This window comes from Eucyclogobius newberryi, unplaced genomic scaffold (genome assembly GCF_026437365.1).
Source record: "Eucyclogobius newberryi isolate DKJ021-1_F unplaced genomic scaffold, fEucNew1.0.hap1 SCAF_13, whole genome shotgun sequence".
NCBI classification, from domain to species: Eukaryota; Metazoa; Chordata; class Actinopteri; order Gobiiformes; family Gobiidae; genus Eucyclogobius; species Eucyclogobius newberryi.
In genome coordinates, this window is record NW_027315757.1 from 25,536,313 (window position 1) to 25,561,422 (window position 25,110).

At 38.9% G+C, this 25,110-nt stretch overlaps 1 protein-coding gene across 2 annotated transcripts in view; it reads left to right on the forward strand.

The window, feature by feature from the left end:
* The window catches only part of mrtfbb (myocardin related transcription factor Bb), a 52,726-nt gene that overhangs the window by 2,025 nt on the left and 25,591 nt on the right, over positions 1 to 25,110 (forward strand). Inside the window, exons 2-3 of one of the 2 annotated variants that reach the window (XM_072443054.1) lie at positions 18,558 to 18,940; positions 24,747 to 24,812. In XM_072443054.1, coding sequence (XP_072299155.1) covers positions 18,844 to 18,940; positions 24,747 to 24,812 — 163 coding nt within the window. In that variant the 5' untranslated portion in view covers positions 18,558 to 18,843. The remainder of the gene's footprint in view (positions 1 to 18,557; positions 18,941 to 24,746; positions 24,813 to 25,110) is intronic. The other variant, XM_072443055.1, reaches the window with a different exon arrangement.

The following is a 25,110-nucleotide window of genomic DNA, read 5'->3' on the forward strand; positions in this document are numbered from 1 at the left end:
TATAATATTGATGTAATGAGACTATTTACAAGTCGTTGTTGGCTGAGAAAGTCTCGTAATGTTTTATCTTTTATTCATACAAAGCTGTTCTGTTGTTACTTGAAGGTTTTGCCTCAAATGTTGATCTGTTTTGTTACACATTGAATATCAGGTAAGAGTGAATACAAAGCCAAAGTATCAACATCGTTATTGGGACTGAAAACGCTGGATCGGTGCGTTTTATTTCTATCTTAGTCGTCTGGTTCTGACATTTTGTTCCCACTTAACCATCATCTTAAAACATCAACATTTATTTTCAAGCCCGTAGCCTTCCTGTAGTTTTTAGGAATACTTTTTGTTGTTATTTTGTGTGGCTTTTGTGGTGGTGGTAGGAAAAGTGCAAGTGTAACATTTTATTCTGTCATTATTTATAGTGGGTTTATAGTGGGATATTACTACCAGACCCGGGACAGATATAAATGTTACACTGGCTTACTATAATTAAGTGTAAAGGTATTCATAACCTTAACCTAACCCTAACCCATAACATGAGGCAATTTCTTCAACTTTAAAAAAGGCTATTGACTCTTTCAGGAGGACAACTTTGGCCATTCCCTGTGGCTCTGAGTGAGTTGCAAGAATTACTGCAGAGAAATAGTACTTTAAGCATTGGATACATCATATTTTTAGACACCAGATGCTGCTCTGGATACAATGGGGATTTTTATTGAGCCAAATGGGTCATCTACTGGACTCAATCAGCCCACTAACAGGCTGTGGGATGTTGGCGTTTTCACTGTGGCTTCTCTCGTTATGCGCTTCTGTGAGCGGTCCCAGCAGGATGGAAAAGTAGAAAAATGCATGCCCATTATTGTAATGCACACTTGAAAGTCATTTTGACACTAGATGGCAGTGTAATCCAAGTACAGGGGAGTCACTTTGGCCCAACTTTCAGGTATTTTGCATCAGAGCCACCGGTGGTATTTACTGTTCAAAAGTCTTGATGCAAGAACTGAACTTGTAATTCCAACCCACAGGCCGTATATTTAATTGAAATGGACATACACCTTTTAAACATCTTGAAAATTGAAATTCATAAACGACAGTCATTCATTTTTAACTATAAGGTTCAGGGCAACGAGCACCACCTTGAGGGACACAAAAATATTACTTTGTCCTGAAAAAATTGGGCCCCAAGGTCACACAGGTTAAAGAAGACATGTGATTTTTTGTTCTGGTATTTTATATTGAACTATAACATATGTAGATGTTTTTTTACTTTGTTTCATTTTAGACAGCAATATTTATCTCAGACGGCCTAATCATCCTGTTAAAAACTTAGTAGTGATGATAGTGATATTTAACTGTAGCGAGCAGCAAATTTTCCTTTTTTTTTTTTTTTTAATTGCTCCACCTGGTGTCAGACCTTTTTAAATAATTGTAACTATGTACAGGGCTGTGGGCAGGGATAGGGGGGTATAGTAGGTGAAAAACTTAAGCCTGAAAATGCAGGACTATTTAAACATGCATGAATCAATCGAAATAAAACATTAATATAACATGGTTAAAGTCACCTTAAAGTTTTATACCATGTGTCCCCCATAAGAAATTGTGGACCAGAAATGAATATTATAAAGTTAGCCTCCTGCGAGATCACTACCATTAGGTCAGAATCTCAGAAAGGCTAGACTGGGATCATTTGGACAGAGGCAGAAGAGTGGATATGCACTAAAGCGAGACCAAACAGATTCATATACATTTCAGTGCCGTGATAGAGGACAACAGGGTGGGGGATTATGTCCTGAAACTCTTGGAGTACACGCGTGTCTAAATGACTCGCTTTCATAACTTGAAACTTACTGGGAATATCCCTTTGTTCCATTTTTATTGCTTTTCTTCAGAGAAATACCGTATTGATCTATTGTTATTCTAATGTTTGTGTAAGCTTTGTATTGTAATCATTCCCAATAGAAAAACAGAGACATTAATTTTACTTTGTTGCTGATGACAACCCAAAAGAATATGCAATTATATTGCCCCCTAGTGGTGCATTTTTTAACTAAACTTATAGCCACACAAAAAAAATTAAAATAGCTTTCAGTGTAACGTTATAGCAGTTAATCCTAAATAGAGAAAGTTTACACTTTTAATGAGAGCATGGAAATGAAGATGGGTTAAATATAAGCAATAATAAGCAAATAGAAAAGGCATATTATTATGCTCTTATTTAATATACTATAGGCTGTATTGTGACTCATGTTACGTTTTCATTGTTGAAATTAAAGGCATTTAAAGGTCTTGTTGTAGGTGTGTGCATTAACCAGTATCCAGTCCATGCTGCGTAAATAGCTTCAACATTTAAACTGTCCGTATGATGTAAATAACAGCCCTCTCCCTCATGTTTTGCGTCGGGACAAATGCAGGCCCTCTCCCAGGCACATCTGACCCCTCCGGGCCCTGAAGCAGATGCCATGTGGGTGTGGGATTTAGAGTTTACCACTCCAGGCTCAGAGTAAATACTGGGGCCATTCCTGCCATTACTGCTGCTGCTGCTGCTTCAGTGGAGGAGGAAGGAAATGTCCGTAATCAGGGTAACTTCAGTTTCCCAGAGCACAGAGTCAGGAAGTCGGGCCGCTGCGAGGAGATGACAGTGGGTGTGAGTATAGTGAGAGCATGGGAGGCTGGCAACAGGGGACAGCTCCTAAGCAAAGCATTACACATGGACTTTGATTACTGCTCTGTGGAATAGGCTGCTACAGTATGCATATAAAAACAACATAGCTTTGTTTATGCTTAAATAATTGTTGCAGTGGTTAAGTGTTCCTCCGAGGTCTGGACTGTGTTAGAGCAGCTTGTTAGTCTGAGGCCTTAGTTACACTGTTGTTGTTACCTGCTATTACAACAACAAATGAATGAAAAATGTATAGGCTACAGGGCAACGAGGACAAAAGCAACTATCAAGTCTTAATACATAATAATACTGAGTGATAATTATATTTATTTACCATTAAAAAAAAGACTTCTATTAGTTTAACATAATGAATTACAGTATGTATATTGTATTGAAAGTACAGTTACCAATTGTAACGAAGTTTAAAGTGTGATTCCAAAAGTTACATGATGCAGTGAGGTGTTCTCCACATATTTCCAGTTGTACAAATTGTCTGAAGTGAAAAGCCGCGGTGGTTTTTCACTTTCCACTCAGGCATGGAAAAGTCGTGCGGTGCCAATCACTGACTCGAGGCCTCAGCATAAGTGCGGTGCGTTCACTGTCATTTTACATTATGTGTTTTTTTTGGGGGGGGGGGGGGGGGTTTACCGCTCAGGAACTCCTTAAATCCTTGTTTGTCTGACTACTTCACGGTATCACTCATCACAAGGCTTAATATTTGCTCTGTAAATGCCATTAGAAGAAAGAGCTCACACATTCTCTACGTTTAATGCAATGTAAAGGCCGCAGATGACATTAGGTATTAGGCTTTCCTCTTGAGTCAGCAGCAACAAACCGGTGATTGTATTACATAAAGTCTAGTGGACTGACTGTGCTTCAGTAGCTCTTAATGCAAACACTGCTTTCACTTATGGTCGTAGTGCAGCGGTAAAGGGCGATGTGCATCTGTGCATTTTGTTCATGCAGCAGAAGAAAAGCTACAGCAACGTGTCATTGCATGATAAATAGTGTCAAGATTTGGACTGTGCACATGGATTTACTCGTTCAGGGGTAAATGTTCATCCTCTTTAATGTTTACAGCATTGTTTAACACCTTTTAATGGTTGTCTGAAAGTTGCACACCCCTTATTATTTATCCCCACAGAAAATATTACAAAATAAAGTTACAGATGGATTGCATTCTCTCTGTACTTTTTGTCTATTTATTCTCCTATTTTATCTGTATGTTTCTTAACAAACAACACACTTAAAATGAACTCCTTGTCATCTAATCAAAGGAAATAAAACACAGAAAGTGATTTCCAGTTGTTTTTTTTAAACTAAAATACAAAGTGTTACTGCATCCATTACATCATTATGCAATCCACTGAGAATCGTATCAGATTGTGGGTTGATTTTAAAAAATTTGTTTGTGGAGCAAATTTAATTGACTAAGACTTTTATGGTTGGATGACTCATGGACCATTAGATAAGTGCAATGGTTTAGTCTCACTTCCAAAACATTGCTTATTTATCAACACTGACCTTTTGTTGAAATGTCTCTACTCCCCAAAGTCTCCTGTTTTATTGTGTGAGCGGTGACGTGTTCGGGCTCCCATATTACACTCGTAAAAGTCGGTTCGCAGTTGGCTCCAAAATCATTGTGATGTCAGGGTTAGATGCCGATAAATACACTCACCTTTAGCTCACATTTGGGTGATTTCAGGTGAGAGGAAAAAAGCGTCTGCCTCAGTTTGACGTGTAAGTGTGGAAGCAGCTCCACGGTGTCAGTCAGGTCTGTTTGCGTCACTGTTGGAGGTTTAAACAATGCAGTCTTGTATCAAAAACAAGGGTAACTGGCGTATAATCAATAGACAAAGAGAAAACATCTATATGCGCTTCGTGTCCTGTAAATCTCACAATTAAATGGCATTCTTTGACTTTTGCCAAGCTGAAAACATTGTGGTTCAACTCCCCATTGTAGTGGTTCTTTGGAAACAGTAACTCAAGTTGCATGTTACAAACGTAAACTTCTAATGTGAGTGTTATGTTTACAGTGTGCTAACTTGTGTGCTAACTTCTAATAGCAGCTCTGAGAAACAAATCTGACTTTAAGTTCATTATCCTCCATGAACGTGTTAATGAACCCTGTATTTCCTAAAGCAGAAAGTTCGATTCAATTCCCATGCTCCTTCTAAAACAATTTATCAGCTTTTTAGCAAGTCAGAAAAAGGACAACAATAAATAAACATACAATAAACATAAATCACCAGAGGCACAAGTTAAAAGTTGAACGTGCCTAAAAATGTCATAAATGTCATAAAATTGGTAAATGTAATATTTTCAAGTAGGCGTAACTTGTTTATTTACCACTTATTGTTTAGTCTCAACTCTTTTGCTTATCCTTTTCACCCTACATCATATATCTTAGCTTGTACAAACTGAAAGTGGTCTATCAAAGTTCTTATCCGACAACCTACTAAATCTGTAATATTCTGTTGCTCAATTGCGGTCATATTGCCATAACATTACATTCTCCCTCATCATTTGCCCGTATCTCGCATTTCTCAGGCCTAATATAGACACTAGTACCAACACGAGTATATATTTTGATCTCTCTGTTTTGATCTTGCAGGGCACCGTATCGCCAGCTTTCCATTCTTGCCCCAAACCAAACTTCCAGTCCCCTTTTCTGCTCGCCTCGCAGCAGAACAACAGTGCACAGTGCCAGCGAGCAAACAGGGGCCTATTTCTGTCTGTGGTCGACCCCGGGACGACCCCCCGCTGAGAACTGGCCAGTGCCCGGTGATACTGCGTGTTCATTATGGGAAAGTCACGCTTGTTGACGTCCAGGAATGTGAGAGGATGTGTGAAGGAGGTGCATGTTGTATGTTGTCCAGATTGCGGTGACACGGGGGGTTCTATCCATGTTTTGCTTTGTTGTTGTTTTTTATTTAATAGTATCGGTTCCAGCTGCTAAAGTTCTCTATGAATTGGCTATTTTAAGCAGCAGGTCATGGATTGTGTTCCTGGGCTAATAGCTGAATAATGTGTCATGTGTTTTCATTGCTTCGACCAGACAAAAATAACTCAAACTTGGTCATTCACGGTCAGAAGAATAGTTACGTAAAAGACCATTATAGTAAGTATCATTAAGACAACATAATCCTAATTGTACTTTTACCCTTTTAGTAAACAATGGTAATTTAACAGTGTAACCATTTTAATCCAGTTACTTAGTACGAACATTTATCCCTGAATGATAAAACCTTTTGTTTCAGCACTGGCATTATTCATTGTAAATATATGCAGTTGCTTTATTGCATAATTACAACGTGAGTTACAGAAACGAGTTATTTCCCTTATTTCGGATGAGTACAGATGCATAGGCTGATAAAGTCGACATGTGTTAGATTAGTGGCGTCCTGGAGGTGGATAAGCATGCATAAACTTCACAATGACAAATTAACCACAACTCTCTATGGGATCTTTCTCAACTAAAGCTGCACAATGTTGCTCAATTGTATTCTTTTTCATTTTTAATCACGACCACTCGGGGAAACAAACAACTTACGAAACAACTGGCATGAAGGCATTCACCATTACTTGCGTTCAAATCATAAATGACATGACAATGATAATAAACCGCGGTGGAGGTAGTGCGCAGCGTTTGAAAGGGTAAATGAAAATGTGTTGAGTAGCGGTATGGCAAAGAAAGTTGAACCAAATTAGGTGAGGTGCGAACCGCAAGCTGACTTACGGCTTTTATCTGCAGGTTTCATCAACTCAAACTCCCCTTAAAGTTAAAGAGTCTAAGTAAGTCTACTAATATAAGCCATGGACACTGAGACTTTGTGGCTTAACTCCTCAAAATCTTCTTTTTTAACCTCCTTGTCGCCAGGCACATAAAACATACCAGTTTGCCTCAGTTTTTAACTCATTTGCCTTATAGAAATGTGATACTTGACCTGTTAAAAGTTGATAATAACACATTTAGCCTTAGCCGGTGCGATTAAGATACTAAAATGTCGACCTCAATTTCAATACAAAGGAAAAGGCTCAATACCGATTTCAATACCGTAACGATAATAAATTCAATAGTTTGGTTCTGCATTTGTGCACGCCAGTCAATAACTTATAAATGTCAAAAATGGAGGATGCACAAACACAAAGACACCTTTTTTCGAGCGAAACGGACACTACAAGGAGCCAACTTCACACGAGTTGACATTTTCAACACAAAATAATTGTCTTTTACTGAACTATTCCAAAACCATTCAAGAAAGGTCCAACTTTGTCCTGTTTCTACTCATTTGTTCAACATTGTTACTGGTTAGTATCAGTTTTTATCAATATTTTTGTGACAGCCCTATCCATAACGCACATTTTTGCTCTGATGGGATCCAGTGATTCGATGATATGTTGTGACTGGTTCAACTTAAGTTAAAATAACCCTCCTTTGCCACAACGTTTGACATCACAGATCGGTCGGAGGAGATACCGAACGTCAGAGTAAATCTCGGAGGCCTTTCTGAATGGCTACCAGAAGCTTTGAGAAATCAGTACATCAGAGTTCCCGACGTTAACACAACACATCTTATATTACCATCAGTCAATCCTATGCCCATAAATCTTGATATTACCGTTCTAGCATATGGGGCGGCGTAAATACTGTGACCGTAATGCCTGTCTTGGAAGTGCAACACACGTAAACGACTGTCAAAGCAGCGTGTGCCATTTGTAACTGGGTGTTTGTGTGAATTTGCCACATGTATTTAGCCTCTGGTGGCAACAGCGTGTAGTAGCTTCAAAGCGGGCTGCAGTCCTTATGGGATTTCCCTCTGGCTTTCCCACCATCTGTAATGGCCTTCATGGGATGTAGCGCTAGTATGTGCTTTGGCGACTCCCCTGTGAGAACCAATATCCACTTTTATTTCAAAATGTGCTCTTTTGACATCGGGGTCTGCAATTATTTGAAGATTTCTCCCATAAATTCGGATGTCGGCAGAAAGAACAGTACGCCATGACGACGAGCCTCCCGTCCGTAGGGCACATTCCTGGCCATGGTTTCAATCAAAATGTGATCCAAGTGTTATGTAAGATACCTGATGCTAAAAGGCAGCGCTCTAAACGCTGCACTGCACATTAAATGGAATATGATGATGTAGTAGTAGTAGTAGTGGTAGTGGTGGTGGTGGTGGTGGTGGTAGTAGTAGTAGTAGTAGTTGTAGGCAAGGCAAGGCAAGTTTATTTGTAGAGCACATTTCATACACAAGGCAATTCAAAGTGCTTCACACAGCAGGAAAAATGCATTCAAATCACAAAGAAATTACAGAAACAGAAATACAATAAAATTAACTAAATTAAAAATTATCAATCCAACTGATTTTCTAAACTAATAAAATCACAAACAAAAGAGAAGAGTGCAAAGAAAAAATCCTTTCAGTCATATGCGCAGCTAAACAAAACTGTTCTTAGCTTAGATTTGAACATTGTCAGAGTAGAAGCCTGTCTCACATCTTCAGGAAGACTGTTCCAGATTTTAGCTGCATAAAACTGAAACGCAGATTCCCCATGTTTTGTCCTGACTCTGGGCACCAGCAGGAGGCCGGTCCCTGAGGTCCTCAGAGTCCGAGATGGTTCATATGGCACTAACATATCCAAGATGTACTTTGGTGCTAGGCCATGGAGAGACTTGTACACAAGCAGAGCTGCTTTAAAGTCTATTCTCTGAGCCACAGGGAGCCAGTGCAGAGACCTGAGAACAGGACTAATGTGATCATACTTCCTGGTTCTAGTCAGGACCCGAGCAGCAGCGTTCTGGATGTACTGTAGCTGTTTTACAACTCGTTTGGAGAGGCCAGTGAGCAGGCCGTTACAGTAGTCTAATCTACTGGAGACAAACGCATGGATAAGTCTCTCTAAATCTGGTTTTGACACTATATTTTTGATTTTGCCAAGTTTTTTTAAATGGTAAAAAGCTGCTGATGTTATTGATTTGACGTGGCTATTAAAGTTCAAGTCTGAGTCCATTATTACCCCCAGATTTCTAATTTGGTTTGTAGGTTTTAGAGCGAGACTCTGGAGGTGACCGCTAACACTTTCTCTTTGTTTCTGTGGGCCAAAAACGATTATTTCAGTCTTGTTTGAGTTCAGCTGGAGAAAGTTGTTTTGCATCCACACACTGATCTGTTGGATGCAGTGACAGAGTGAATCTACTGGTCCATAGTCACCTGCCGATAGTGAAACATAGATCTGAGTGTCGTCTGCATAATTGTGATAGGACACATTTTCACTGCGTATCAGCTGACCTAACGGCAGCATGTAGAGGTTGAACAGAAGGGGACCCAGGACTGACCCTTGGGGCACTCCACAGGTCAGGGTCATGTGGTCTGAGACACAGCTACCAATTTCAACAAAGTACTTCCTGTCTTCCAGATAGGACCTTAACCAGTTTAGGGCAGTGCCAGTGATGCCCACCCAGTCCTCTAGTCTCTGTAAGAGGATCCCATGATCGACAGTGTCAAAAGCAGCACTCAGATCTAACAGAATTAAGACTGAGGCTTTGCCCGTGTCAGTGTTCAGGCGGATGTCATTTGTCCCCTTGACAAGAGCAGTCTCAGTGCTGTGATGAGGTCTAAAACCTGACTGAAAAACATCAAATGAGTTGTTTATTAAGAGGAAATCTGTGAGCTGTTGGTAAACAACCTTTTCAAGGACTTTGCCCCAAAATGGCAGATTAGAGATAGGCCGGTAATGACACAGTACTGCGGCATCAAGACTGCTCTTTTTTAGGAGAGGCTTTATGACCGCAGTTTTCAAAGACATTGGGAATGTTCCAGATTGAAGCGACATGTTAACTATGTGAGTGAATGGTGCTAACAAACTGTTCAGCACAGACTTTAGAAATCTGGTGGGTAACACATCGAGGCAGCATGTAGATGAACTCAGACTGGTGATGATCTCATGGACAGTTTTGTCAGTTACTGGTGCAAAGTGAGTTAGCTCTAAGTGTCTTGGTGGTTTTAGGGTAATTTTTTGCATTGTCGGATTTATAGCATTTTTAATGCCCTGAACTTTGTCATTAAAGAATAATGCAAACTCATTACACTTGGATGTGGAAATGAGTTCTAACGGCAGTTGAGCTGGAGGGTTTGTTAATCTGTTTACTGTGGCAAACAGGACACGCGAGTTGTTACTGCAGGTTCCAATTATTTCAGAAAAATATCTTTCCCTAGTTCTACATAAGATTAGGTTGTACATGTTCAGCTTTTCTTTGTAAATCTCTTTTTGAACCTGGAGCTTTGACTTGCGCCATTTCCGTTCGGCCCTGCGGCACTCCCTTTTCTGTGCCCTGACCGAATCATCATTTCTCCACGGAGCCTTCTGCTTATTTTTAACCATTTTAGCCTTTATAGGGGCGATGGTGTCCAGAACATTCAAAACACTAGATGTAACAGAGTTCAACAAATCATTTACATTAGAACATGAGACATTTTCAAAGTTTATCATTTCCATAAACAGTGCACCTGTGCCATCACTTATGTGTCTCCTCTGAACAACTGCAGGACCAACCGGAGGTTGGGGAGAAACAGACAGGTCAAAGAAGACACAGAAATGATCAGACAGAGCAACATCGATCACATTAACATTTGAAATATTTACCCCTTTTGTAATTATGAGATCTAGAGTGTGCCCTCTGCTGTGGGTGGGGCCTCTCACATGCTGAGTAAGACTGAAGGTTTCAAGGACAGCATCAAGCTCTTTAGCGTTTCTGTCACAAATATTATCAACATGCACATTGAAATCACCTGTAATGACCAAACCATCAAAGTCTGTGCATATGACTGAAAGCATCTCAGTAAAATCATCAATAAAACTTTGGCAGTGCTGGGGAGGCTTGTATAAAACAATGAAGAGAATGGATGGAGACCGTTTTAGCTCCATTTTAAAGGATACATACTCAAATGATGAAAACACCCCAAAAGACAACCTGCGGGTAATTATTTCATCTCTAAAGACAGCACAGACTCCACCCCCTTTTTTGTTTTCCTGTGTTTCAGATTCAGTTGGGTGGAGCAGATTCTATCAGAACTACATTTCCTGTGTTTTTGTCAAGCCATGTTTCAGTTAAAAACATAAAATCAAGATTAAAAGAAGAAATAAAATTATTAATTAAGAGAGATTTGTTACATAAGGATCTGACATTTTGCACAGCAAGTTTCAGACTAGTTTCAGTGAGACTGGGCTTTATCTTTTCACAGGGAATATGAATCACATTTCTCAGATTGGGCCTGATTCGCATTTTGTTTTTCCATCTGTGTGATGATGTGACTACAGAAATAGCACTAGGGGGGGCTCTTTTTACATAGGGCCCCGGGTTGGTTTGATTTTTAATGTGACAATAAGTCCCGGCAACGCTGAGACCCAGTGCATCCTAGCTATGGGAGATACCAGGTGAAAGGCGAGGTTGGATGGGTGGTGGGGCTTTTGTAGCCAAGGAGAGTTTGGGACCAGGTGAGAGGCGAGGGGGGATGGGTGGTGGGGCTTTTGTTGGTGTAGTCGGCTTGTGCAGTGAAGAGTTGATAAGTATTGGCATAGCCCTTGCTATATTGGGCGTGAGTGGAGCCATCTTAATGCCTGATTTGATCAGACTTTCAAAATGGCTGGGAAGGCCCATGGGTGAGAGTGGAGATGAGAAGGAGAATGATGAATCTTTAGTGGGAGTAGATGTTGCAGGGGGAACCCAGGGCTGGTGTGAAGGCAGGGGCGATGACAGGGATGTTGTTGGGCTTGTCACAGATGGGTCCAAGGCCTTTGAAGATTGTTCCTTTGCTGGAGGCGGTGGAGGTGAATGTGGAGCAGCTGGAGCTGAATCCTTTGCTGGTGGTGGTGGAGCAGCTGCTGATGAATCCTTTGGTGGAGGCTGAGGTTGTGGTGCTTTTGATGTTGAAACATTGGCTCGGTCTCTGGCTGATGGAGCAGGAATTCTTCTCTCATTCCTCTCTTCTCTAACTATCTGCTCAGGACCCTGTCCAGGCCCAGTCCAATGCCTCAGAGCGTGGAGCAGGTTCTCTGTCAGCACCCTCACTCCACCTCTGCATAGGTGGGGGCCATTTCTCTTAAACAGGTCTTTCCAGAATAGATAGAAGTTCTCAATGTAGTGTAGTCCTCTCGGGGAACACTCTTTGGACAGCCATGTGTTCAGCTGAAGAAGCCGGCTAAACTTGTTTATCCTCCTGTCGATGTTTGGAAGAGGTCCACTTATGAATGTTTTGATTTCCATTTTATCAAGCACGTCGAATAACTTCAAGAAGTCTTTTTTCAAAACTTCAGTCTGTTCCCGCCGCATGTCCACTGCACCCATGTGCACAATCAGCTGTTTAGCTCCTCCATGCTTAGCCATAATATTTGGAAGGAGTGACGTTATCTCAGAAACAGTGGCGCTTGGAAAATAATGTGTGTTTATCTTTTCATGCGTCACGTGACTTATCGCGCCGTCCCCAACCAAAACAATCTGCGTGACCTTGGCTCCTGGCATAGATCCTCCTCGCTGTATTTTGGCCACGTCATCTTTCCTTTTTTCATTTAATTCCATCTCTGAAAGTGGTAAAAATCTGTTGGTGAGCTGTATTTTAGGTGACTTCACGTTATATTTGTATCGTTTAGGCTTTGCTCCAAGTTTGTTCCAAGAAACAGCCTGGTCTTTCTGGTTTTTAGACAGTTTTGGAAACGACACAGATTCACTGCGGTTTAGGTTGAAAGTAGCAGTTTTTCTTGTAAAAAGTGTGCTCTTCTTACCATCGGTTGACACAGGAATGGTATCGTGAAGAACTTTTTCAGATTCCAAAACAAATATCCGTGTTTTCAGCTCATTAATTTCTTGTTGATATTTCCGACAGCGTTCACAGTTCTCCCTTCTTCTCCCGGACATGTCGCTGGCGTCAGATATGTCGTTAAAACTGGAAAAATGTTCTTAAAATCCTTGGTTTACTTGAAAAAGTCTAAAGCAAAAATGTTTGGAAGACAAAAACTGATTAAAAAGCAAAATAAATAAGGAAAGCAGCAATAGCAAGCGGAGCGAGCAAAAAAGCGTGTGCACTCTTCGGAAGCAGGTAGTGCAAAAGTAGTAGTAGTAGTAGTAGTAGTAGTAGTAGTAGTGGTAGTGGTAGTGGTAGTGGTAGTGGTAGTGGTAGTGGTAGTGGTAGTAGTGGTAGTAGTTGATAGTAGTGGTAGTTGATAGTAGTAGTTGGTTGTAGTGGTAGTTGATAGTAGTAGTTGTTGTAGTGGTAGTAGTGGTAGTTGATAGTAGTGGTAGTTGATAGTAGTTGGTTGTTGATAGTAGTAGTTGGTTGTAGTGGTAGTTGATAGTAGTTGGTTGTAGTAGTAGTTGGTTGTAGTGGTAGTTGATAGTAGTAGTTGGTTGTAGTAGTTGATAGTATTAAGTAGGTTGTGGTAGTTGGTAGCAGTATGTAGTAGTAGCTGTCAGTAGTTGTTGGTAGTAGTTGGTAGTAATTGGTAGTAATTGGTAGTAATTGGTAATATTTAGTAGTAGTTGGTTGGTAATAGTAGTAGATCGAAACTGTAGTAGATGGTGGATCTGAGTAGTAGTAAGGAGTCAGTAGGTGGCTGTAGTTAGTAATAGGTAATCAGTAGTAGTAGAAGGTGGTAGTAGTTAGTAGTAGTAGTAGTAGGTAGTCAGTACAAGTAAGTGGTAGTAGTTAGTAGTAGGAATAGTCGTAGGTAATAGTAGAAATTAGTGGTAGATCGTAATAGTAGGTAGGTGGTAGTGGTTAGTACTACTAGAAGTAGTAGTAGTAGTAGTAGTAGGTAATATTAGTAGTCAGTAGTCAGTCGTAGTAGGTGGTTGTAGGTAGTAGGTAGTAATAGTTAGTAGTTAGTAGTAGCAATGTAAGTCTGCTTAAGACAAAAGTTATGTCTAATTTTGAATTGTCAACTTGCAGTCATGAGACTTATTCACTTTTCTGTTTCTTGAGTGATGTTATTTGGAATAACCCACCTTGGGCTGCAACTAATGATTATGTTGGCAATCGATAAATCTGGGGATTGTTCTTTCAATTAATCAATTAGTTGTTTAGAACGCGAAAGGCCTGTGAATATGAGACATTGACATTACCGATACAGGGATGATGCTTGAGGTCCTGATACAGTACAATTACAGACAAAACTGTTTTCCATCAAAAACACTACATTTTTGGTGTAATTACGCAGCACATGACATAATTCGGAATCTGTGTATCGTTCAGAAAATTATTATTTGATTACTAAATCAAATAATGAGTTTTATATTGGGTTATTTCAATCCTTTATAAGTAGCAGTAGTTTAATAATACAGTATTTGGAGTACTTCTTCCACCGCTGCAATAAACACATTTGCAGTACATTGTGTGACCCCTCTCATGCATACCTGGTCTTACTCAGAGCCCAAATAGAGCTGGATCCATGTGGAATTTGACACAGCCTGGCTTCTATAGTAAACACGCGTGAGGGAGTGGAGCCGTATAAATGACTTTTTATCACTGCACCTGAGTTTGATTATGGCCCAAAGCATCAAAAAAATGCAGGATGACTCTTTAAGCCTTTAAGTGCAGAATGGAGAGGGGATTACATCGTTTTTACGCTGATCTTGTTATTCTTTGCTCACTGTTTGTCACAAATGGACTTTGGGGAAAAAGCAGCCTAATGTTTTTGCACATGTTGTTCACAGAGATAGAGAAGAGTGCATGCTTTGATGTGAAGTGGCTTTATCAGTGGATTTTGGCAGAGCACGTTTAAATGGTTTGTCTAAGCACGGATTTTCCACTATTTTTGTGGCAGGGTTTCCAATTTTGCCTGATATCTTTATTGTGGATTTATTTAAAGGAGCACTACCGTATTTTCCGGACTATAAGTCGCACCGGAGTATAATTCGCACCAGCCAAAAAATGCATAATAGAGAAGAAAAAAACATATATAAGTTGCACTGGAGTATGAAATGCGGTTGCAAGTGTGAAAATAACAAATAATATCACATATAAGTCGCTCCGGAGTATAAGTATATAAGTATAAATATAAGTATAAGTCGCACCTCGGCCAAAACTGCTTGTCTCCGCAACAATTTACAGATGTTTTATTAACAATAATGCATATCTGAGCTCAATGATTATGAGGAAAATAAATCTTTTTTTTTTTATTTTACAGATTTGACCTGCAACTTGGTCTGGTGAAATCATCTGCTTGTCTTTATGGAAATAGATATGTTTAATGCAATACTATGGAACATTCCGGGCAAAGCATCTCCATGGAGACCAGCAGTCGGCGCACCCTCCACCAAAAAAGTTACCGGCACATAGTGCACATTGAAAAATCGATCTCACATAAATTGTCCCACAATAGAGTTATATTATTATATATTATTTACAATATTTTGTAAGGAAAGCGCATCTGACACAAAACATCAACATCATCATGTAAAAATGCCAAAAATTAGAATGACCCTAAATCACTTTTGAACTACTTTGTAAACACAACTAAAACATTACATTCTCAAACAACAATTTCACGGCCAAAGTGACAAGTTTGAACAACTCTAGAGACTCATAACTAATACATTTATTTGTTGTACATAAAATAATCTACCACAAGGGATTCATGAAAAATCCCTGCTATTTTACGAGCATTTGTAAATCAAACACATCGTAAAAAAAAATTAAGAGAATTGTTTTGATTCAAATTCTTCACGCCAAAAAGGTCAATGTTGTTTACACATAAATATGAAGTAGGTGGCCGTTCTTTAGCCTTAATGTTCGTACATAATTAGGTAGAACCACAGCTGTGTACCATCCAGCCAAAGACTTTGTCCTGACGTTTGTTATGGCGAGATTACAGGACCGCTTTGTGTCGTGGGAGGTCTGCACGGAAAATTATGCAATCTCTGACTCTTTCAAATCGACGTGACTCATGTATTGCAGTCAATCACAGGAACAAACAAACAAAACAAATAATGTCGAACAAATGAACAGTAATGAATGTGTGATGTGATTTTTATTTCTTTCTTTCCTTTCATCTATTGCATGATAGAGTAGTGCTGTTTGCAATGGCCTGAGAAGACTTACAAGAGCGTAGCGATATCTTTGTAATAGGATCAATATCAATATCGATGTTTATTTAGAAAGCACAACTTTAAAAGAACAAAGTGCAATACGTCATATAGGGTACAAGCAATTAAATATGCATGAAGTTAATAAACAATAATGACTCAACTCAGTCGGTGTTTAAAAGGCCAGAGAGAAAAGGTAGTTTTTTAACAAGGATTTAAACTGCTCTAGAGTCTCAGCAGCTCTAAACATGCAGAGGCTGTTCCAGAGCCTGGGCCCCGCCACAGAGAACGCTCGGTCCCCTCTGCTTTTCAGCTTTGACCTGGGCATATTTAGGATATAAGTGTTTGAGCATGTAAAATAATGTAATTAGTGGAAGATATATTGTCTTTGCACTAAGTTGAAACTCTTATACACCCTCAGTTTGTTCTGGACCAGGGCGGGGAATCACCTCACGATTCGATGCTAGTCACGATACACGATCACAAGATACGATAATATCACGATTTTGCGATAATTGATATATTGCTCATGCTACGATATATCACTATTTTCTAAAGAACTCAATACATTTTAACAACATTTTTCTTTGTTAAACCACGACCTGCACAAACTCAAAATGAAATACACCCTTTTTAATCAAAACAGCCAAAATGTCAAATGATTTGCGTAAACAAGTTTCCTCTCTATAAACAAGCAACAAGATTGTAGTTTGGGAAATTACGCCGAAAATGACTTATGGCGATATATCGAGGATCACGGTGGGACAATAATTCCGGGGAATAACAGGGAGCCAGACCATTTCAGACTATCCAGTAAAAACCATGAGAAACAATGTAAATTGGATTCTCTGGATGTCTGGGTAATAGTAATAACGTAACCATCAGTTTTGCCCTCACTTCACCCTTTGGCCATTTAAGACCAAAACCAGTTCATGAAAACAAGTTGATTTGAACAATTTGTTTGTGTTATGAGTCATTGAGTTAGATTAGAAGAGCTTTGGAGCCAGTAACACAATCGGGTTGGCATTGTAGACATGTTTTTCTTTTTGAAAAATAGTTTATATTTGCAGAACATTGTACGCAGTATATCAAGAAATGGATGACCGTGTATTATTATGAATACAAAGCAACTCGGTTAACTTGCCACTTATTTTGTTGTTGTTGTGATAATTCAATTCAGTAAATTCAAATAATAGCCTTTTGTTTAGCTTGTCTTCGCATTGTAGTTTTAGTCTGGACTCTCTCTAGTATGCAACGTCTACATCTTCCTCTCCAACACTCATATCCAAAATAAGAATACAAACTATTCAGTAAATGCCTTTCTTCAGTAAAGGTTTTGATTGAAGTTATGCTCTTTTCACCACAGTTCCCTGAATGTACAGTAGTCTCAATATTTATGAGGAAAAAGAAGTCATGCTAAGATCGTTTCAGGTCAAACTGAACATTTGACTTTTAAATGATTTCTTAGAATGGGAAGAACAGCACACGATTTGAAAATGGAAATTTGGACAGGTGCATGCGGTCAGCTTTAAAACTATGTGTTGTTTCTATGGCCAGTTCAGCTTCCTGTTTACAGGCCACGTTTTGAGAACCATTCAAAAGATGTGATATTTAGTGTTGAATTCTTGATTGTATATTTTGTTTTTCTATTTCTAAGTTAATTTTATTTCTTATTCATGCATCCCTTTTATTGGACATTGTTTTAAATGTTACTATATTTTACTATTAGCATCTTTAGTATATAGTAGTATATAGTATGTTATATATACCATGTTACCAAAAAACACATTTGTGAATTTTGACCATGATGATAAAGTTTAAAATCATTGTCCAACATTGCACATTAGAGAGTTTATTTCTATTTATTGTTATGATTTCTTCAGTTAGTTTTGGAAATCTGTCTGTCTCTTCAGTGTAGTAAGAATAAGTGAAAGAATAAGAAAAGCCAGTGTGTTGCTACACCTTGACATCTAAGGGTTGCACTCTGTTGCCCTCGTGGAGCCGTCCCACAAAAAAAACGCCCTTAATTCCTCGTTATCTCACTTCCTGTTTAGCTTCTTTACCCACATCAAGCCACGAGTGAATATACGCTCTTGCTTTCTCTTTTCAGCAAATGTTGCTGTATTCAACAGTGTGTTTAAACTATATTTGTACTTTTCACTTTTTTCAGTGCAAGTAATTCTGAAAGAGATTAATAAAACTGTTAAGTCATTTAAGGGCTTGTAGATCAGCCTGTACATAAAATCAACAACAAATTCTAATTTAATCTCAACTAACAGTACTGTACTTATGTAACACTTTTAGATATCTGTATTTTACTTCAGTAGTTTTTACAGTGGATACTTTTTACTTTTACTTCACGACATTTGAGGCCAAGTTTCTGTACTTTTCACTCCACTTTTTTATTTTTAACTGGACTTAAAAAGGAGAACATTGGTTTGAGGAGTTATTTTAAGCACATTGATGGTGACTTTCTGCTTAAAGGTTTTCAGTTTAAGCCCCAGAACTGAGCAATTTAAAATATGCACAAAAACACTACATCAAAAATCATTACAAAAATTAAGGAATTGACCAACGATCTCAACAATTCTTTATCAAAATCACTACATTTAATTCACACAAATTTATTTGTGTGAAATAGATGTTCAAACAGGTACTAGATTTTTGACTACAAAACCTTTACTTGAGTATTTTTCTGCACACGTTTGTGCTTCTTCCACCACTGCCAACGTTAAGCTGCTTTTTATTTTCCCTCAGGACAAAATCTTGTTCATTTTAGTCTTGGCCGTAGATTTGTGTTTCCAACTTTTTCTTCTTTTGATATTACAGATTGTCAGAGAATTTCCTGGATCCCAAAACTCGTACACAAAGTTCTCGTGGGGCTGACTCCTTTGAGGGGGAAGGAGAGAGCGAGACCAGCGAGGGTTAACTTCAGCAGACTTGTTGTGTTCCCTCCAGCTCCTCCTTCTGACGTTAGACCGACACACTCACAGTTTGGTCGGCTGAGGCCAAGCCGGAGCCAAAGAGAGGAGGGACTGGCTCGCGGTGGTTTCGTAGCTGCCTTCGGTGACTCCTCGCTGGGCAGTGATTTGCTCCGGGCCGGCCTCTTCGCTCCATGGGACTCCTGAGCTGGACGTCTGCCGTACCACTGTCCCCTATGGCCTGCCTTCAAGTGGAGACCCCCCCGATCTGCAGGGGCAAGTTCAAAACAGGTACCAACTCATAATGGAGCCAATGATTTGCAATGTGTACTTTTAATATGTTTTGGATGTTGAAAATGACAGGGCAGTAGATGATTAAACCATCAAACCGGGCTTAGGCAAGTGTTCTCCCACAACTGGTAGAAGTTTAAAATATACTTTAGTTTTCTGTCTAATGCAGTGATGTATAATTTATTTATAACCTGCTTCTTCTGAAACAGACAAATGGTTCCTCAATTACTATAGTTTTAAATATGACTGCATATTCAAATCATTATTGTGACTGTTTAGATTTGAGTTTTTTTCAAAAGCGGTTGGATTAACTTAAAGGTGCGCTATGTCACTTTTGTAACTTTCCTGAAATGTTCCACAGTATGGCATTAAACTCTTAAAATCTCCATGAAGACGTGCAGGTGACGCCACTAAGCCAATTGTACATGTCAGATCTGTGGAGAGAGTTGAGAGTACATATATCTTTTTTAGGGCATTTTTGAGCAATAATAGCACGAACAAGATAGATAAAACTAATATCATACTGTGGAACTTGGTAAAGCAACAATATCTCCACGGAGACAAGATCCCAACCAGGAAAGTTACATAGTCCACCTTTAAATTAGTTAGAACTAGTTACTAATAAACCATGTCTGGATTTTCTCCACTGTGGGACAAATGAAAGCTCTCTTATCTTATTAAATTGATAGAACATTGGTACTAATATTGTAGTAAATATAAATATAATTGGTCTGTTTGTTCCTGTATCTGCTGCTCTCAATTATGAATAAAGAAGGAACATCATCTGCTATGTCAGTTATATTATATGTCATTCACACTGTGCTCAAAGTTACAATAGAAGAAAAGAAAGAGTTCCATACAATATGGTTTTCACAAAAATAAAGACTATTTCTTTAAGCATATCACGCTGCCTTACATGTTCCTTGTTACATTTTCTTTATTACGATGTAATCACAGTTTTATCGTTGGTCTAAAAATAGCTCTAACTGGCAAAGAAAGTGTGTGCGTATAGGACACGCCCACTCACTCGGGTTGAAGGCTGCAGCCAAGGAAAAATGTGCCCCTGTCTAGTGCCTGCAAACAAGCCAGCTCTCTGATTACATTTAAGTAACAAAACAATGCTTTTTCCCGCCATTATTTATCACGGAATCAGGGCCATTTGTCATTTTGCTGTAGAGCTAACAGTTTACTGATAAAAGGGAATAAGGGATAATCATATTGACATAAATGGTGGCGGATAGATTAAAAAATGTGCTTTGGTTACCGTAGGCATGAGAAAGTTGCTCAATAATGCCCCTTTTCAGATAAGTGTGTCAAGACTAGCATTTGAGGTATAATTCAAATTTTAAAGTCCTGCCAATAAGTATAAAAAATAGTATTTTTAGAAAGTTACTGGAATGACAGTGTGAAACTCCTTAATGGTAAATATTGCACCCATCTTATCTACAACTACAACCTACAGCACCTGCTTCCATCATCAGTGCAATGCTTTTCACCAACTTTTTAGCAAAGCAATGATTCAGATTGGCAACAAAAAGTACAGTAATAAAATGTCTTGGCTTATTAATGACCTTTATCATTTTGATCAAAATCCGACCGCCACGTACCGTCTGTGGTATGTGGCGGTCAGAGTAACCTAACCTAATTTGTACATGTCTTTTTTTTTTGCAGTACAATATGTGTTGAATAAATACATTTTCAAAGTCAGATGTAGCCAACGTGTGCATATTCGTTTTGGCATGTGCACTTAAGTATTCCATATATCTTTGTATTAGGGATACTGCAGAGTTATGGCTGTGTTCCACTATGAGCTAGTTTCAACCCCAGATACACTGATTTGTAATATCCCTTTTCTATTTGTTTTTCTCTTGATATGTCGTATTAATCTCCGCTAAATATAGTTGTATTTGGCAGATTTAATATTTATAATCATAAAGTCAGCAGTAAACTCAGCCTAAACTAACATGAGCTCCGTCATAGCAGCATGAGAGCAAACCGCACCAAACATATTTCTCGTCGTATTTGACTTTCTTCCGAAAATCAAATGAAAATCAAAAAAAGGAGACCTCCGGGATCTTGGTGTGGGATCAAAGATTACATCAACTGCTACCTTGTGTTTACCTCGCTGCGGCGTGAGCCAGGCAGGTTGCATCATGGGCAGGTTAGCCAGGGTTCAAGTCTGACAAGTGACCCCCGCAGACTTGACCCCCAAAGAGGCGGATGGACGCACAAATGAAACCCTGCATTCTTTGTGGCTTTTCTTGGTTTTGATATAAAGTTCGCTCCATGTCGCATTCATTACTGTCAAATTGAATGGCAATACAAAAAAACACACAAAAAAGCCAGTTCTGATGTCTTATGTGTGCGTATTAGTTATAGGAACAGGTAGTCACTCAGGCAAGGATTGGGGAACAATAATAATGCAAATGTCTCTAAATGAGAAGTTAAATGTGCACTAGCGTGTCTGGTGGGAAGTCTGCCACAATTTGTCTCTATGATGTATAACTTTGCGTAGAATGTTCCAGACTAAGGCTTAAAACCAGGGCTGCAGTCGACTAAAAACATTCTGTTCTGCTGGTTGAGTAGTTAAAACTGAGCGTGGCAAAAGCTCTCAAAACTATCTTTATGTATCGATTTGAAAAATATATATGCAGAAAATAGATTAGGAAACAATGTATTTATAAAGAGTAAACCTGTGCATCATGAGTTTAATCTTCCTTTTTTAAAATATATAAATAGCAAAAAATACCAAATCTTCAACTAAGTCACTCTAGACTTCTCCTTTCTGCTTTAGTCCCATGAATCTTTATAATCTAAACAAAAGGATTAGTCGAGTAATACAGCCCTAAATTAAATGTATCTATCTTGGCTTGCCACCAGCCAAGTTACAGTTCAGATCTGTGGAGAGGCCATGCTGTTCACTGTGAGAATGTGTTTTTAAAGGTATTTTTGAGCAATAAACATACCCATAATTGAATAATTGCAAGTCAAATCAGTTTAATGCCATAACATCGCTATGGAGACAAGCAGGCAACGTGTACCCTCCACCAGAGAGGTTATATAGTGTACCTTTTTGAGGGATATTCTGTAGTAATTTCCCTTGGGTACAGATTTTCACTACATCCACTTATACACTTATAGAAAACAAGCAAAAACAAAACACTGTGTCCCATAGTCCTGATGGCTGTGCGTCCCCCGACTACCCACCAGTCCACGGTCCCCTTCCTGCCCCCTCAACTGCCCCTAAATTTGGTGGTTCCCAGGACTTGTTCTCACAGCTGTCCCGTTTATTTTTGCTTGTGTGACTCAGTGAGACTGGTTCAGACACAGCGTCCTTCCCTGGAGACGGGAGAGGGAGGCGCTGTTTTCCCTTAAAAACTGCATAAAGTTTAAACGAACCAAAAACATGCAAATAGCAATGATAAGAGTACACTGTGTCTGCATTGGTCTCTCCAATAATGATAGTGTGCATATGATGGTAGCGCTATGTTGCACACTAGTACTTTGTGTTTGCATTTTGTTAGCGTTCTGTAGTTGTTGTTATGAATTAGGGTCTTGCTAAAGTACAGGATGATGGGGTGGCGGGCCTTTGGATGACCGCTCTGGGTTTCGGACATGATTTCAAAGCTTTGACATAGTAGTCCAACGTTATTATGGCGATTCAAATGTAAACATTATTTACATTTGAATGGGGAAAGGTCCTCACGAAATCCTTCAAACCAGGAAGGAATCATTTGACTGAAACACATGAATAGTGTAATTACTGTGGTGGGGGAAAATAACACAAAAACATATGTATTTGAGGTACCACTTTATGATAACTACGCCTCAATTAACTTTAATGAAGCATGAACAAAGTTAGTAACTACTTTACAACGGGGTAGAGAGATTACGGTGATGGTTACGGTATTAATGAAGTAGTTACTAAGACAGAATCATTCTTTATAAACTATTTGTTGACGTCTTTGTTCATGCTTTATTAAGGCTATTAAACGTGTAGTTATTATGACGTGTTTATTCTAGTTTATTTACAGTATTTCAGGCTGGATGCAGTAGAACAATGACTGTCGGAAAGAGATAATCTTACAGTTTTAGTTGCTATGATAAAAAGGGATCTACTGGTCTGGTTTTGTTTTTTCGTGGCTGATAACATTATTATTATTATTTTTGGAGAATCCAGAGCAACTAATGACCGATAAGCTCTGACGATAGTTGGTTTAAAAATATTGTTTCCCCAGACAAGAAGATGTAAAAAGACTATTTTAAACAGTGCAATTTTAGGTCAGATATTATCGTAGTTCATGAATCGCTGCCTTTTTCCCCTTTAATCCCCGTAAAACCTTTCAAGGGCCAAACTAACCCTGTAAATACTCCATATGTTAATTAGGGTTACCACGTTTCTTGTTCTTGTGCGTATATCCACTTATGGCAGTTCCGTATGTAGTTCTTCTTGTTTAATACATTTTTACTTTCATGTGTAATGCAGCGCTCAAGAAGTTATTTATGGTCATGACATCACCCTGGCCTGGGACTGCAAGCCGTTTCTAAGCACTCCGACATTACAAACCTATTATTAGTAGATGATCCACTCGCTTAGAAGTTAGAACTGAAACTAAAGCGATATCACCGTCTGTTCATTTTATCCCGTTGTGTGATATCATCATTAGAAACACAGAGGAACACGTTGAAATTCCACGCGAGGGCCAACAATAAAAGTTGATTTAGTGCAAAAGTGTGTATGCAAACTTGGACCCTTTCTCGCTGCGGCGTGAACATTGCCAAGACTGCACCTCATTTATCAGCTGGGGCCTTCTTTTCTAATCCGTGTTTTTGTCTTGAATCATGTCCACGCTGCTTTGTTTATAGCTGTTTTAACTCCGCTCTCGGTGTAGTTTATATTGACTGGGGGGGAGGCAGTACGTGTGGCCTCAACTTTGATGTACGCCCATAACTTATCAGCTGTAACTGCACATAGTCGGACACTGTATTGACCAGACGTGCATCACCGAGCTTTCATCAGAGGCATTAGTGGTTTCTTAATCTTTGAATTGTTAAGGGAATCTTACTTGGTGATTACTAAAGATATCCACTTCCACTCTAAGTTTATCATAATTTATTCTTTTCAGTGTTTTTCTTTCTTTTTTGTAGTCTGTCTGGGGTCAGAACAGCTTTGTATTTTGACAAGTCTCTCGTGATTTGCATTGGATTTATGGGATGTGCCCTGTATTGGACCATTAAAGTGAGAAGAAACATCACTTTTTAATTATTAATTACAATTATTGACATACTGACCACACAACGGGGAAATCTTTCATGTCCCTTGGTTCCCATTGTCTAATACATTTTTGTAGTGTGAGAGCAGGTTTGTGAAATAAATTATAGAATAAAGTAAATATGACATTAACAGCAAAAAAACAACATTATTGCGTCTTAAATTTCAGCAATTTATCATTCTGTAATTTGTATGATTATATTCTAACCTGATTAATCACAATCATCAATAAACCGAATAATTTTGACATCCCTAATTGGAACCAGCTCAAAAAGCAGCTCAATCAGCCCCACGTACTTGTAATACTCAGTTTGAAGCTACATTTGGATTTTGCGAATTGAAGTTTTGGTAAATTGACATAAAGAGAACATTTCAAATAACCAGTGGATTTGGTTGGTTTAACTTTGCCAGAAATATTATTACGCCTCGATTGGAATAAAATATAAAAATGAATCAAAAAGTGGAAAAAGAAAAGAAAAAACAGACTTCCTTTTAATAGGTTTGTTAGACTTATCTGTCGTGTGTGTCTTGTAGTTCTCCAGTTTTGTCTGCAGCAGAGACGAACTCGAGAGCAGCTGGTTGAGCAGGGCATTATATCACGTGAGTAAGATTCAAAAGGAAATCGCTTACACATTCTACTTCTAACCTCCATTGATTTGTTTCACGATTGCAAAAAGTACACATTGTAGACATATATATCACGTCAACCAGGTCATGAGCTAGTGTCCTACTGTTAAACAAATACATAAATCAAGCATCACTCTGTACGCTGCAATAAACGAAAACGCTGCAGACAAGAAGAAGCGCATTTGGAAGTATTTCAAAGCTCTTAAACGATTGCACTATTTATATTCTGAGCGACGATGTGACACCAGCATCGGGGGCCAACATTTTGAAG